The sequence below is a fragment of the Drosophila subobscura genome, chromosome O (genome assembly GCF_008121235.1).
Source record: "Drosophila subobscura isolate 14011-0131.10 chromosome O, UCBerk_Dsub_1.0, whole genome shotgun sequence".
Taxonomy (NCBI): domain Eukaryota; kingdom Metazoa; phylum Arthropoda; class Insecta; order Diptera; family Drosophilidae; genus Drosophila; species Drosophila subobscura.
The window spans coordinates 7,141,220-7,157,490 of record NC_048533.1 but is presented as its reverse complement, the minus strand read 5'-3'; the positions used below and the strand labels follow the sequence as shown (position 1 = coordinate 7,157,490).

At 44.6% G+C, this 16,271-nt stretch overlaps 1 protein-coding gene across 1 annotated transcript; it reads left to right on the top strand.

The window, feature by feature from the left end:
* Positions 1-10,070: 10,070 nt before the first annotated feature.
* On the top strand, positions 10,071-11,285 carry LOC117896596. The gene has a single exon (XM_034805022.1). The coding sequence runs from the start codon at positions 10,107-10,109 to the stop codon at positions 11,064-11,066; it is 960 nt and encodes a 319-aa protein (XP_034660913.1). The 5' UTR covers positions 10,071-10,106; the 3' UTR covers positions 11,067-11,285.
* Positions 11,286-16,271: the final 4,986 nt, after the last annotated feature.

Here is a 16,271-nt window from a genome sequence, read left to right as displayed (position 1 = left end):
TGCCCACACACGGGACTACCATAAACTTTGATCTGTTAATAAATTGCGTACACTTAATCATCTCTCAGGTAGCTACCAGCCAAAGTTTTGCCCAACCAATTTATACACAGGGCATAAGTTAGAGTATGTATATATAAGTTTGCAGAAATATTCACAGTCATTTATTCATATGCCAATCTGTGCAAAACTTAAGCAAACAGAGTTCGGAGCTAAGAATTATTACTGGGACTGCTGACTAAAAATTTAATTTATGGCTCAGGCTGACAGATTACTCATACGCATCGTTGGCACGGAGGTCCACTCCACTTTGAATGCATTATGGCAAGTGAATCCACACTTGTTTCTGCCATCCAGCCCGCCGAAGGCCCCAATGCAATTAACACACACACCCAAGCCACTTAGCGATAGGCTCTCATCTCCCATGAGAGTGTGAGAGAGGTAATCGCTGCAGCGCACTGTGTGTAAAATGTTGGCCCAAATTGGGATCCACTTAAATGCAACATCAAGCCGACCATCGCATCGCCATCGTATGGGTGGGTGGATGGGTCGGGGTCAGAGTAAACCCACCAGCAAATTAGGTAAACTAATCAATGCAAGTGCATTTGTTCTGTCTGCTTGCGTGTGTGTCGGATGTCGGGGAGGATTTTCCAGGTGGTTCGATGTCAATTTTTGCTTCCCTCTGCACATTACTTTGCTCATTTCTCTCTTGCTCTCTGTCTGTTTACGTGTGCGTTCCATGCAGCTTAAGCTTTATTTGTCTGTGTGTGGCACCGCATGAAACAAAGGCAAATATAGATCAAGAATGCCTCGAACACACTGTGTGCTGATGCTGCAAATTTTCGCATTAATAAATCTTTTGTTTGGCTAATAAATTTCAAAACAGCAAACGTTCAACCAGTTTCTTCCTGCTTCTCCCTTTTCTCAGTTGTTTAATTTATGTGTTTGCCTGGCATTCGACCATGGCAGTAGATTCCTTCGTTCATTTTAAGCTGCCAGTCTTGTGTTGCTTTTGTACTTCTCCAATTTAAGTTCAAGGTTTCACCATAGACATTGGGAAGGTGTAATCTAATCAGGCAATTCTATGGGGATATTCCCCTCGGTTTTCCTCTAATTGAGTAAGAAAAGCAACAGGAAATTTGCATAAAAATCTATGGGAAAGCACAAGGCACAGGGCTCTGGTATCGATGTGGCGGCAGACAGAAGTTCAATCATGTAAATGAGTATGTCAAACAGGTTGTATCCCATAGCAGGGGATACGCCAAGGAGTACTTGCTTGTCAGACTTGGTATTTGTCCTTGACCTCACAAGGAGGACATGTGTCAGCCAGACCACCACTCAAAAAGTACTCTACTCTGCCTGCCTCAATGTGGAAGCCATTTACTGAGGGGTGTGGGTCGCATATGCCATATAAAATATTTAATAAGCTTTGACCTTTCCTAATGACACACTAATACATACATACGCTGGTTTGTGTGTGTGTGTGTGTGTGCGACCTGTCGATGCCAATGTACATACATATGTGCGCTAGTGCCCAAAAAGCAAATCAATTGGCTGGCCAGCAGCCAAGGGCACAGACCAAATCCCAATCGAAATTCATGTCAAATTTTGGGGCTGAGATGTGGGGGCCCAACTGCTTGCGTGTGTGTGTGGGTGAGTATCTATGTGCGTCATATATATTTTTGAATATTTTATGACCAAACCAAACTCGTTGTCAATGCTGTTTAGCCTTTTGTCAGCAACCCTCGATGCACCCTCCTCTGCAGAACCTTTTCTCTTTCTTTTTTTTTTTTGTAGAAAATAAAAGTTTAGCTTTTCACACGTGCCACAACACAGCACACTCTAGACCACAGCACACCCTTTGCCTTTTCGTGCCACACAAGCTGTCAACTCTTTACACAAATTATTAAAACATTTTCCCACGAGTGTCAACACTTTCGCCGCTTCGTCAGCTGGTCCGCCAGGGACTCTGCCCCGCCGCATAGATCTGGCAGAGGAGGGGGAGCATTGGCACAAACCGCAATGAGAGCTCTTTAATATTTAAGGAAACTTGAAAAATGCAAAAGACAAAGGGATAAGCAGCAACAGGAAAGAGCTGCACCAGTGCCAGGGTCTTCCACAAAAGTTCAACCGTTTCGCGGTTAAGTGTGACAATATTTTTTGTTCCCCAAGTGTCAAAGGGGCGACAAGGGGCTTCCCAGGGTGGTTAAATCTTTTCCGTCGACAGTGTAATGGAGCCAGGGCGGAGGATTAAGGATGGGGTGAGGTGGGATGGCCCCATAATAAAAGTTAAAGACTGCCAAAAGCAGGCCGGAAGGTCGCTCAACTGTGTGTGGCCATGTGTGTGTGTGTGTGTGTGTGTGGGAGTGGCACTCTCTTTCGCTTTTCGTTCTGTGTAAGTGTGTCTGTGTATTTAGGTCGCTCCTGGGGGGCAGACGGCTTCATTAAGATAAACCAATAGCTGCTAAATTGTTAACATTAGGCATACATAATGAATTACACAGCCAGCGAACAGCAGGGCCTCTCTCTGTTTCGGCCTGCAAAATTTAAGTTGCTTACAGCCCGAAGATTCAGTATTTCAGCCAGGGTCCCAGACCCAGTCCCGGAGCCGAGCCCCAACCCTTGGAGCTGGTTATCTATGTGCTTCGGGGGCTGCTGGCGCTCCTCTGTTTAGTCATTCGTTTCGCTTGTTAACAGGAGACACAGCAGACAGGCGAGGCATTTCCCACACTTGCCTCACCGCACACACTTTTTGGTGGCAGCAGAGGTAGAAAGAAAGATTGTGGGTCTCATGACTGGCATATCCTCTGGGCAGGTTTCTCCGCTTGCTCCTTTTGCTTCAGGTATTCATAATTTAATACCATCTTGGCGTCATTTCGCATCGTTTAGCTCAATTTTCAAAGCTCTTGCACAAACAGCCGCTTAATGAATTTGACTCGATTTGTGAAAATATTTAAAGCAAATTCCGAGCCGTGGAAACTCTAGACCTGTCTTGCGATACTCTCTCTCTGTGTGTTTTCTTACATATCTCTGGTGCCATCGGCAGCGGAGGGGGCTGGGTAATCGTTTCCTGTTGTGTCTTGTCGCATGTTCATTTGCAGTTTTCGGCTGGGGCTGCCTTCAACTTTTGCCACCGAGTGGCCTCCAGAGGTCACACTCTCCCACTCTCTGTCTTCTCGCTTTCACTTTGTTCATCGCTTAGACAATTTCTGTGTTCTGGCCTTCGCCACTCTGGCCTCCTCTCTGCTGCTTCCGTTTCTGGCTCTAGCTCTCTGGTTCTCTGGTTCTCTGGCTTTGTGTGCTGTTTTGTTGCTCGACTTTTTACATAATTTTGTCGCTTGGCTGGCTTTGTCCTGCGTCTCGGCTTTGGCCCCTCCAGGCAACAGCTACAGCTACAGCTACTGCTGTCATCCTGTTTGTGTTATCCTGTATGTGTTATTGGCATTGTTGTTGGCGGCATTCTGTGACATTCGTTGTGGCCATTTTAGCTTGTAATTCACTTAAAACCGCACACAATGACAAAATGTAGAAGCAGAAGCTTCCTCTAGTTCCTACAAAAACAGAAGCTTTAAATTATGTTATTAAATTTGTTTGCCAAGGAATTTGTTGACCCTCGACAGCGACAGCTCCAGCTCCCCCTACTCCTCCTCATCCTCTAAACTTTGATAAAGTTTCGGCTTTGGCTTCTCTGTCAGGCACTTGACACAAATCTAAGGCATGTCCCTGTCCCCTGTTCCCTGTCCTTGTCTCTGGCATAGTTGTGTCCCATTTTAATTAAAGGCAGAACCTCCCCATTCCGTGTAGCTTAAGGAAGCTTCTGCCTAATCGAATTGCCATGGAAGGCAGAGAGAGTGGCCACTACACACGCGCTTCATCGGTTTGGAGGCGATGATTTCGCTTGATTGCTTCGATTGTTTGCCATTTAGTAGCGCTCTGCTAAGTGCTTTCTTGACTTCTTGGGCAGAAGGAATTGAAAAATAACACGCAAATTTCAGCTTTGAGCTCAGTTCAACTTTAATTGAAGGAGCGGCAGGCTCTGCCCTGCCCTGCCCTGTCCTGTCCTGCCAAGACATGAAAGCTTCACATTATTTAATAAAAAACTTGCTCCTCTCTTGTGCACGACGGCGGCGAACAATGTAAAGAATGGTGGAGAAACGAGGCTCAGGGCGCTATTAAATATTGACGCGCCCGCACAAAGGCGGCTAAATGCCACAAAAGAACTCATAATGGCGACTTTGTTGCCACTCTAATGCCATTTTATGTGCTTTATTAAGGCCAAGAAGCGTCGGCCCCGGCCTCGCCCGCAGCCTCGAGGCGGACAAGACAGCTGTATGACGGCCCTAGAGGCATTCACTCGAGATGTACATAGACATGTACATATATGTATGTATATGTATATGTAACATCAAACGGAAATTTGTGTCAGGTGAAGCATTAAAATTACCAATTACCTTACAATGCAAACTCGTTATGGCACAAAGAAGGCATTAACTAGAGGACACAGCGTCGGGATGGGCTGGGGCAGACAGGACACTGCAGAAATCTCAATTAGGATTTGGCAAAGTAGTTATTCCAATTATGTGGGACAATTGAGGGATTTCGGCTTAATCAAAGTTAAGTAAAATGATGGAAGTAAGTCGTGCGGCTGACACCTGAATAATCGCAAACGATGAGGGAACATTTTCATGATTTATTGCACAAAAAGAAGCACTAAAAGCTCGGGTTAGAAAAGGCGAAATATATCAAATATGCTTTTATATTTTTCGTAGATTTAGCCAACGAAAGTGCGAGCATAAAACCAAAAGCAACCCACCGAGAGAAAACCCCACTTTATGACTCACTTTTGCTGGATTTTTCCACTGCGAAAAACTTTATCTGAAACCCCACCAACAACAGCAAATAGCAGCAGCAGCAGCAGCATCCTCCTCCGCTAGAGATATAGATGCGAATATATGAACATTATGGTGCGTACGGTCAATTTATTACGTTCGCGCCTTGGATGCCCCATGCATGGCTGCACATTAAAAAGCAGATTTAATTAACTTTGGCCAAACTTTTATTAATATCGAACGGCCCCAGCTTTTTCCCCCGTTTTTCTCACAGCTCAGACTGTCAGAAAAAAGGGCGTTAAATGCGCTAAGCAAGTTTAAGCCGTAATAATAAAAAGTAGCGCAAAAGAGGAGAAAATAAATAAATAAAAGACATACCATCAGCGGGCACATTACGTACACAATTTACTTTAATGCATAAACTGATTATAGTTTTAATGCCGCCCAGAACGAGAGCCAGAGCCAGAGCCAAAGACCGAGACCGAGACTCAGACAAGTGATGGAAGCCAAGTCCCGTCGGACATTCCCAGTGAGACGTTCGACAGTCGGGAAAACTTTAATATCCTGACGTTATTATCATTATTAAACTGTGAATGGCATAATAAACGTGCAGAGTAACCGCAGACGCAGCGAGGACTTCGAAGTCGACGGAAACAGTGGGTCGAAATAGTGGAAAAAAGGACAACAGTCACTAAGAATCTATTTAAATTATGAATTAAATCATAGAAAAATAATTTATGATTCTTACTGATTGATCGATTATATATAGGCAAAGAAAATGGGTTTTATTTTTCATGCCTTGCTTAATAGATTTCCGACCACTGTACACACAGTGCCCGCAAATGTTGTGTTTACCGCCAACTTCCGGCTTGAGTGCAACGCTCAGAAGGCATAAGACAATACGTCCGCCTGTAATCGATGTGCGTCGGGGAGTTATGAGCGCGTAATAATCTATTGAAATGCGTTTTATTGCGCATACGCCGCATGGCCTCCAAGCTCTAAGGAGTCCTCCAGCAGGGCTGCACTTAATAGCAGGAACGAGTCACTCCCACACACACAGACACACACACACACACATATACTAGCAGTCAGGCAGGCAGCCCACTAAATGGTGAAAAGATTTCAAGTTGTCTGGCAGCGGGAGAGCGTGCGTACAAGTGGAGTTGGAGAAAGTTGAGTGGCACAGGGACAGAGGGGGATAGAGAGAGAGGGATTGTAGGAGAAAGTCAAGCACTGTTGCACGCTAATTTCCCATGGCTTGAGGGCTCTGCCAGGATTATACGCGTCTGAGCCTCTGGTCCGAGCGTCGGAATGGAAACTTTTCGGCCACAATTCCTTTGGCATTGATTTCATTGAGGTCTGCAGCTCATTTCTCGCCGAGTCAACATGTTCGCCTGGTCACTAATTAGTCGTTAATGATGCATTTCCCTTCCCCGCCCCAGATTGCATGTCTCGATTATTTCGTTTCATTTCATTTTCATTTCGTTTCGCACACACGCAAGCACCCACTTTTCCCCTAGGGTTTAATCTTGTATCTGACAATCCATCGAGACACGCAATATTGAAGCCCTGCAAAAAGTCAGCGCGGAAAATCTCCTCACTCGCACACGCCATGAGTTGTGGAATTTTCCACTTCCGTGATTCGGTTATCCTTATTTACCTGTAAAGAGATAAAACGAAAGCACAGGTTGAGAGAGAGACAGAGAGGAGGCAGTGGCAAAGGCAGCTGCAGAAGCAGAAGCAGAGGCAGAGGCAGTGGCAGAGCTGATTAAAATATTTGTGTATGTGGCATTTCAATTTGCTTTGCATATAATTATTATTGTATTATGCGTACGCGCCATGGGCCCGCATGTGATACAACTTTCGGAAGCATCTCCCACTGACATACAAAATTAACATAAATCCAACGAAAATATTTGCATTGCCTCGCAGCCTCATGGCGGCATTCCGTATTTAAATCATATTTTTGGCAGCAGTAGCAGCAGGATGCCTTTGCTCTGCCACTTACGGCCAATAATTTGCATTCACAAAATACGAGTATGGCGCCTTCTTTGTGGTGTTTTAATTTTGCACAAAAACCCCAGGACGGATGATTTTCTTGGAATTTGCAGCTGTTCTGTGTGGTCTAAGCTGATTAAAGAAGCTGCTCTGATTGATTTCATTATGCTTTAAATATGAATTTAAGTCATAAATAAACAGCCAAACAGAGAGACATAAAGAAGCAGTGAGCAATGAATTGTGAAATATGAAAATGTGCATCGTAAATTGGTAGAATATTGTATTTTGCACATTATTTATGATTGCATTTCCAATTCCCCGATTGGACAGCAAAACCAGACGAGGAAAATTGACATCTGGACTTTGGGGGCTGTCATTAATTTGCTTCGTTAATGTGGAAGGCAAACAAAGTGGAAATTGCGTTCGCTCATTATTTTACATTGTAATTAAATTTATCTCATGACACCCCACAAATATCTCCCACCGCCTATCAGCCCACCCTCCATCAATCCACCTAACCGACAGCAATTTGTTGTTACATAATTACAAGAAATAACACCGCAGGACATCATCGGTACAAGAACACAAACAAAGCATTAAACTGGCGAACATAAATCAACTATAACATAAAATACAAAAAAATACAGAGGAAAGCGCACAAAGTCAATGGGATTTCAACTACAATCAAGATGTCGTGTTGTCGAGGGGGTTTCGCTTTCACTAATTAATGCACAGAGTCCATTGCTAATTCATGCATTATCCCCCCCTCAACTACCTGCCGCCACGCAGGCCCCATCAATGACACAAAAAAGATTGTATCTGTCTGTCATTCAGCTGGAAACTTCATTCATTTAGAAGTTACAAAAGTACGGTGTGTATCTTTGTGTATCTCTATATGTGTGTGTACCTGTCTGTGCACACACACCGTGCACCGTGTGTGCTCTGTTCAGTGAACACCAAGCTAATTGATTACAACAAATTTCAATTCGTGTTTAATTAAATTAAAATTTTGATTTTATCACAACGATGCCCCCGCCGGCAGCATATGGCGGACACTGTCAGTGCCAGTCCTCTCATGTGTAGCGCTGAGTTCTTTAAAGCTTTAATTGTATCCCATTCATGGACAGAAAAGGAGAAGGGAACGCATGAGAAAAGCTAGGAAAAATAAAGAGTGTAATTACCGCCCACACCTAATTAATGATAATCTTTTGTCTCCGGCCTGATTAGCATTTTTGTGTGTGTGAGTAGTGTAGCTAACACATTAATTAATGTTTCATGGAAGGCAAACCAAACAGAAAAAAAGGCAGAGGGGAAGTTTGATTATGAAGATCGAAGCTACGAATACTCTAGGGGATACTAATATTACCTTCAAGAAAGCAAACATGTAATTTATATACCAGAGCTACCAGTGTCCTACAGTAACAGAAGGGTCTCCTGAAAGCTTTACAAACAAACACTACCAAATGTGTACCCTTAGGCCAAATACCCCCTAAAGTAGGGCATACAATGAGCAAAAGAAACAAAACAGGGCCACTATTTAAATATTTATTTCACTCATTTGTTTTGTAGTCACACACATCCCATTCTCCATTCTCTCCATTCGAGAGTGCGTGTGCGTGGAGACAGAAATTACCTTTTGCACACAAATTGCATTTGCGTGTCGACCGCAGTGCGTCAAAAGGGGGGGGGACACCCAGCCTTTCTTCAGAGTGGGTGTTGGGGGCTTATAGGCGTGGCACTCGTGTGTCGACGCTTCGAAGCGTGCGTAAGTCGGCAACATGTAAACGCGTATTAATTAAGGCAAAACAAAGCGCCGCCGCTCAAGACGCAGACGTTGCAGACGAACACGAAGAAGAAGACCTCGAAGACGATGACATGCAAAGGGAGTGGCAGAATAAATACTACAGTCCAAGGGAGGGGATGTCAAGAGCCTGTTACTCCCAGCGGCGTCAAGGCTGCTTGCCACTTGAATGTAGGAAACTGCGGGCGATGGCTGGCGTATCCTTATAATGTGCCAGACGTGATACCTTTAATTTCGTTCCTTTTATTTCCGTGCGGTTCCCGTTGACTGACTCTTTTGAACACTGAACATTTATACATTTTAATTACATCTCGCCCTTCACTTTATTTAAATACAACATTTATTTGTGGGACAGGATCTTTAACAGCAGCAGCAATGCGCTCGATGCTGTCAGGGCTGGGCTGCCGGGGACATCACTTCTGCGGCACTGTCAGGCCACCTGTCAACAGAGTCCAGAAATGTCAATCTCTTGTTTGCAACAGAACTCTGTCTGGCAAACGAAGGGAGTATGGATTTGCATGTGAGACGAGTGGGAGTTCCATTCTAGGAACCAATTATGTGAGAGAAAGCCCTTAAGGCAGACGAGCGTGCGAGCGAACAGCAATTTCAATTTTCGTGCCATTTCCACTTCCATTTTAATTGCAATTCGTGTTGTAATTTCGGTGGCAGGGCTGAGACTTGACGCTGCTTGCCACTTCATTGGTCATTATGGTCAGGCGGCCGTTAACAAATCCGTAAACAAACTGGACTGCCACCTGCCGCCTGTCGACACCTTGCACACCCATTTCTGTTTCTCTTTTTGGTTTTTTTTTGTTCGCAGAAATTACAGGTTTTTAGGGCGAACCGCAGAACAGCAGGCGGCTGTGGTTGTTACACGAAAAGTTACAAGTCCCAGGAAAGCCTCACGACAACAAGAACAACAACAACCCCACACAGCCACAAGCGAAAGGAAACAAAAGGAAAACCAGAGAAAAAACTGAGAGAAAATCATTCATTATCATGTCACGTCAATCGAAAAACAATCTAATGACTGCACATGATTTCTATCTCAAATAGGTTTGAGCAGAAGGGACCGTAAGCAGGGGAAATTGCCTCCCCTACACACAGACACCGATACACATAGATACACACGGACACACTCAAATGAGCACTCGGAAAAGTGGCTGAAAAGTTTGTGGGGAAAATGTTTATTATGCATTAGCCATGCTTAAACGGTTAAATCAACTGTAAATCACCCACCGCCGTCCGCAAAGTAAGGTCAATGAGAGAGGTCCTTCGGTCAACTGGCAGCCAAATCAAGTGTGAACCCAGTGAGAGATTTGATAAATCGCAGAGCGATACGAGTATGTGTGTGTTTATCAGGGAAGTTGGGCAACATTTTGTGGGCAGAATATCCCCAAATGGGATTTGTATTTAGACAAACAAAAAGTTCCCATTGCTTACACTTTCAAATCAGGGAATCAGTTTTAAATTTCAGCAAAATGAAAAGTCATATTTTGGAGGAGGAGTTTGTCATACCAAAATTTCCCCTGCTGCCCGTGCCACTCATCAAGTATGAAACAATACACAATTTGGACTGCAACAGGGATCTGAGAGTGAGTTTGCCACAAGCCATGGTAAAAGTGAAGAATGCTGCAGGAGGCGATGGTCCAAAGGCACCAACTGCTGGCACTCGGCTGTTTCAAAGCATTGGAGCGGAAGAGGCATCGTCGGAGCCAGAGGAAATCAAATACAAATGGAGCTCGCCGCGTCTGATGATCCTTTGCGAGGATGGGGACATTAATTGTGCGTTGCACTATCTGATGGAGTCCATTCACGATCCGTTTGCGCCCAATGCGGTGGCCACGCTGCTGCTGCAGGAGTCCATGCTGGAGGAGTTTGTGGAACGACTGCAGGATCGCTTGCAGGAGCTGCGCCCCGAGATAGCCAATCATCCTGTGTACCTGACAACTCTGTCCAGAGTCGAACAACTAAAGGCCAACACGATTGTGTCCTCCGCGGAGACGGTTCCCCGGAATGCCTCGCCCATGATGGTCTTTGATTTCAGTCACAATTACCTTGGGGATGGACCCACAGGGGTCATCACCCTGCACACCTTTCGCACCATCAAGGACGCCCTTCAGCTGCAGGCGCGGGAGCCGCTGTCCTTCACTTCGGTGAGCATTTGGAATGAGAAGCTGGGAGCCGCCTACGAGCTGGTGGCACGCCTCAATTTCGAGATCTTTCTGCTCAACTGCTTCTACGTGAATCTGGATCCCATCGGGCCGGCATTTGTGAGCAACATGAACTCTGCGAAGGTCTCCCAGGACTACCACTACGAATCGCTGACATTCAACAAGAAGCGCAAGGTGGTTGTCCATCCAGTGGCCACCACCTGGGGCCAGAAGGCCAAGGAGTTGCAGCCGCCACAGCCGCGATCTTTCAATGTGGTCTTACTGTAGAGAGCACCGAATCCTCCCCCATCCCTACTCTGGGGGTCACTCAACTCTGAAAAGTTTCTCTAGCAAAGTTTCCCCACACCCCCCCCAAAAAAAAGCAGCAGACTAATTGAGTTTCCGGCTGCTTGGGCAGCAGCTCCATTAGCAATTTGATTGCCCAAATAAGTTTCTAGGGAAATTCAACAGGCGGCTGGCTCGCTCTTTTGGAAGAATAATCAATAGAAAATTCTCCCTCGCTGTGGTGTGTGTGTGTGTGTCTGTGTTTGTGTGTGTATCTCTTTTTGGGTGTTGGATGTCCCTCTTTGGTGTTGTTAAAATTAAAAATTCCTTTTGCGAAGTAATTTACGTAACGTGCCAATAATCTCAAAAATGTATTTTCCATCCCCACTGCTCCTGTATCTCTGTGCCTCCCAGGACAACAAAGCCAACCACAAAGAAAAGTACATGTTGGCAACATAATAATGTGGTGGGGCAAACAGGTGAGGGTGTAGCCCCAGGAGCTGTTTTGCAGGAGCCTCAGGCAGAGACAGAGCGCGGGAGAGCAGCCCTCAGGCGGCGGCACAGCAGGAGGAGCACGAGGAATTTCGAAAATGCCATAATTACTCCACTTGCCACTTGCCACCGCCACCGCCTCAGCCCACATATTGGAGATGGACGTCGACCTGCTGGCAGTGGTGCTGTGAGGGCCATGGGTCGGTCATATTAGTGGCACATATTCGGCTTGTTGGTTGGCCAAATAATACCACTCTGAATGGGAAGAACAGGAAGAGGAAGGACAGCAGGCGGTAGTGGGCTGCCCCACCCAACTTTATAATGTACTTCCGTTTGCTTTCATTCACATGGCAGCGGCATATCAAAATATTTGACATTTGCATAAATAACGCGCGCGCTCGATCCGGGCCTCCGAGTTGAAAGGCAAATAAGGCCCGGCCAGCCCCCATATATGCACATATGTATATAGTATCGCGATTCGCGACTCTTGCCCCTGCCATGTCCTGTCCTGGCACACAAATATCATGCCTGGAATTGGGCAAATTTAAAAAAGCGAAATGGTAGGGGCTGCAGGAGCTGAAGCACCAGAAATATGCAACGCAGGCAGCCAGAACAAAACCGTGGAATGTCCGCTGAAACGAACCACTAGGATGGTTGGGTGGCTGGTTGTTTCAGTGGGTGGTGTGGTGTGGCTATGGGTAAATAAGATTTGCGGGGCGGTGGTGGTGGTGGGGCAAAAGAGGAGCTGGATGTGGTGTAGCATGCCACTAAAGCAAAGCCAACTCACTAAATAAACAAAATCATAAACCAACAAGCGAGAGAAATATGGGCAGCTTTGTTTAGGGCTCCAAATGTGTTGATACTCTCCTCCAGATGGAAAGAGATTGGCAAGCAAATGGTTCAATATGCAGCAGGATAATATAATGTCATAACAAGAGACAAAGATAAATATATGTATGAATATGAAAAGAGCTAACAATTGTGCAAATTATCCCACGAACAAACCAGAAACTCTGAAAGCAAGTTCCTAAAATATACTGAGAGCTCCTGTTTATATTATATTTACAATAATAAATAATGAATGATATTTCCCATGTACAACTAACTTCTTTCCATCTTCAATGGATCCCACATTATCTTGACAGGAACCAACCATAACAAACTCCCTTTCCATATGGATCATACCCTCTCGTAAGGGCATAACACACACAACACACACATCCCCCGCCCAACAAGAAAAAAGAGGAGGAAAACCCCAGCGCGAAATGAAGTTTATTTATCCAGCGAATGGGCAAAAATTAGAGGCGGCTGCATGCAAATTGGCAATTAGGAAATCCTTTATTTTATTTTATGAATTTTTTTCTGCCGTAGTGAGTGCCGATTTCATTTTCTTGGTTTTCATGTTGGTTTCATGGCTGGCTCGTCGACTGGTTGGGTTTTCAAAATGCAAATAAATGAGAGTCCCCTACCCCTGACGCCCTTCTTGCCTCGTGGCTTCCTGCCCCCTCTGAAACTTCTGCGGCGGTGTTGAAGCCCCATTTAGGGCTTTTATTTGGTGTGTTGTGGTGGTGTGTGTGTGTGTGTGTGTTCAGGGGGTGGGAGGCTCAATTTTTCACGCTTTTATTTGCCATTTTATTTTGGTAACGTATTTAATTTCATTGCAGGTCGGTGCTTGACTTGGTTTATATTTATTTCAACCATATGAATGGAAATGAATTTGGTTAAGTGGAAGGTTAACTCTCCGCACGACCAAACGCACAGACAAGTTAAAAATATTATTACTGCAGAAGCTTCCAGGAAAATGGCATTATTTTAGTTATTAGTTGATCAAAACAAAGCAATCCTGGAACTAATGAGCCCTTGAGATGTGGCATAGAACACTCTCAAATATCGAAATACACACGAATACTCCAACAAATGGATAGTGTAAAAGAAATACTAAGCGGTCAGGATATCTCTTGAAAAATAAATCCACAAGCGATAAATTTCAGACGGGCAGCAGCACGCCCAGGTCCAGGGTAAAACTCTTGAGACGCGTTGGCTGGGAAACATTTCATTTCGTTTCGCTTCGATTTTGTTTCGTAATTGCAAAGGTGAGGGCGGAAAAACGAAAAAAAATAATGAAAGAAAACCAAACAAAGCAAAGCAGACAGCGAGGGAAAGCGAAGCCCAAAGTGAAGTGGAAATCTCAGTTAAGTTGAAAGATTACATCCTGTTTGGGAATGGGAATCGGGGCATCGGGGAATGGGATCCTGGCAACCTTAACTAAAAGTCAATTCCCAAATCAACAGTGGAAGATGACTGCAGGAAAAGTAGCTTACTTCAATCGGCAATGTTTAAATTGTGCAAATCCTTTTATTTTAACGACTCTCAAATGCTCGTTCTTCCTGTTTTGCTCTCTCTTTTTGTGTTGGGCCATTGTTTCATGCAAGTTTGATTTTCGAATCAACAGCAGGTCAGCCTTTAATCCGGCTGAGGGTCTCACCCAGTCCGTCCGTCCTCTATTCAGTTGTCAAAATAAAAGACCTGGCAACCTGTTGCCACAGAGGATTACTCGTGCGTTGAATGCCATTACCCATAAGGCTTCCCTTTCCCCCACACTAAATACACAGAAAAAGAGAGAAAGTTTTCACTTTGATATTTGATTTGCCAGGGCCCAGGAGAAGTCACTCGAATGGAAAAAGGTTCAAATTACCGCGAGTTTTTAGCTGTTTTTCTTCAGTTTTGCTTTCTCCATTTACACAGTTTTGTTGGCTGCACTTTACCTTTCGGCTTTTTGAGCTCTATGCCAAATGCTGGTCCACAAAAAGTCCCTGACCCACTCCGATGTGCCTTCTGGCTGTGCAGTGCAGGACTTTAAGCCACTCAGCGGTGCTTTTCTTTTTTGACAAAATTCGAGTATGTCTGCAAATTGAGGTAGTGGAATCACTTGATCCGTAAAGGGATTTTCAAATCCATTTCAGTGCCGTGTGCTACTTCCATTTTTGCCCCTTTTAAAGCAGACGTTTTTCCTTTGAATATCGATTTAATTAATTTGAAAAACGTTTCAGTCTCGATTAAATATTAACCAGGCTGACATATTTATGAATGTTGTATGTGGCATATGGAATATGGAATATGGCATGTGAGTGCTTCCGCCTTTGTGCCACTGCCACTGCCACTGGCACTGCAGTAGGTTTTTTCTTCTGTTTGTGGCTAAGCGAGAAGGGGAGCAGCTCATATCGCATGACAGCCATTAGGAATATTGATTTCCATATCGCAACATTAACCAAAGTCAGAAGGCAGCAGCAGCAGCAAGAAAAAAGTGCTCATTCTCAAGCTGGCAAAAAACGGCGAGGGGGAGAGAGTGAGAGGGTGAGAGTACACAGATACTGTGGCACACACACATCGAAATGCGCTGACGTAATGTGAAAATTATGCGTTGTAATTTACGCCAGCCAGAAGGAAAAGCGGAAGACGACGCACTCAAACAGTTCAAGCAGCAACAAAATGGGAGGGAAAACCCAAGGAGCATGGGGGAAAAGCAGAAGACTCAGAAAACCCAAGGAGCATGGGAAAAGCAGCAAACGAAAGACAACGAAACAAACGAAGAAAAAACATGCAAGATATTTAAAAGAAGAATACATAGACAGACATTGACACACAGCTATACACATGTTTAGATGTGCGTGTATGCTGGAGTGTGTGTCTGTGTTTTTTATGCAGATGTGGACATGAAAAATTGGAACACTTTAACAGTCAAAGCAGAGAGACACACAGGCTCCCCATTTACCCCTCGCTCTCTATCAATGTTGTTGTTTTTTGGCACTTTTTCACCATCTTCTGTTTCATCTTACAGTTTTTTGTTGCTTCTGGGTGGATCCCCGAAAGGAAGTTGTAAAAATAAAACATAGCACGTTTGCAAGTAACAAAAAAAACGTAGAAAGAAAATGTAAGCCATGGAAGAATGCCAACAAGAAAACACCCGATTGGTAGATGGAAAGTGGGAAAACGACAAAAATAAATACTTCCATGGGAGAAATATCTTGGGACTTTTCACTGTTAGGAAATCGTATTAACCATTTTATCAAATGAAAGCTCTACACAAGTCTGGAATATTATAAAAGTATTTCATGCGTTTTTCAACAAGAAGTAATCCATTTTAACTGTTTTGGAAACCCTAGAATTTGCTTGATCCATTCTTGATTCTTCCCACTTTTGACACGAACTCAATACACCCTCTCTTCCCACTCAAAACTAAAGGGTATTGCTACACAAAAACAATGGAGGGAACGAGAGTGAAGGCAAAGAAAAATAACTACATGAATATTTGTGGTCGCTGAGGAATTCGACTGGGAAACGGAGACGACACGACACTCCTCCTTCGTGGGAGATGCTGAAAATTTGCGGGCACTAAACGTGGCATGTAGCATTGGCATCGGCATCGGCAGCAGCAGCACAACCTGCGTGTGTAAATGCTTCGAAATAAATTTGTGTCGCCTGCAACGTTGGCAGAAAAATGAAAATGAAAATAAAAATGTGTGTAACAACAGCAAGAACAAGCTGCGGGAGAGAAGAGGCAGAGCCTCATAAATGTTTACACCTTGTCTGGGTAGACTTTTAGGCTCAAATGGTGGATGGTCTGGGAATGGAGATGGAGACGGTGATGGGGATGGGGATGGGGCACACAAACGTGTCAATGATGAGACTGCTGCTGTAGGGGGATGGGAGGACGAG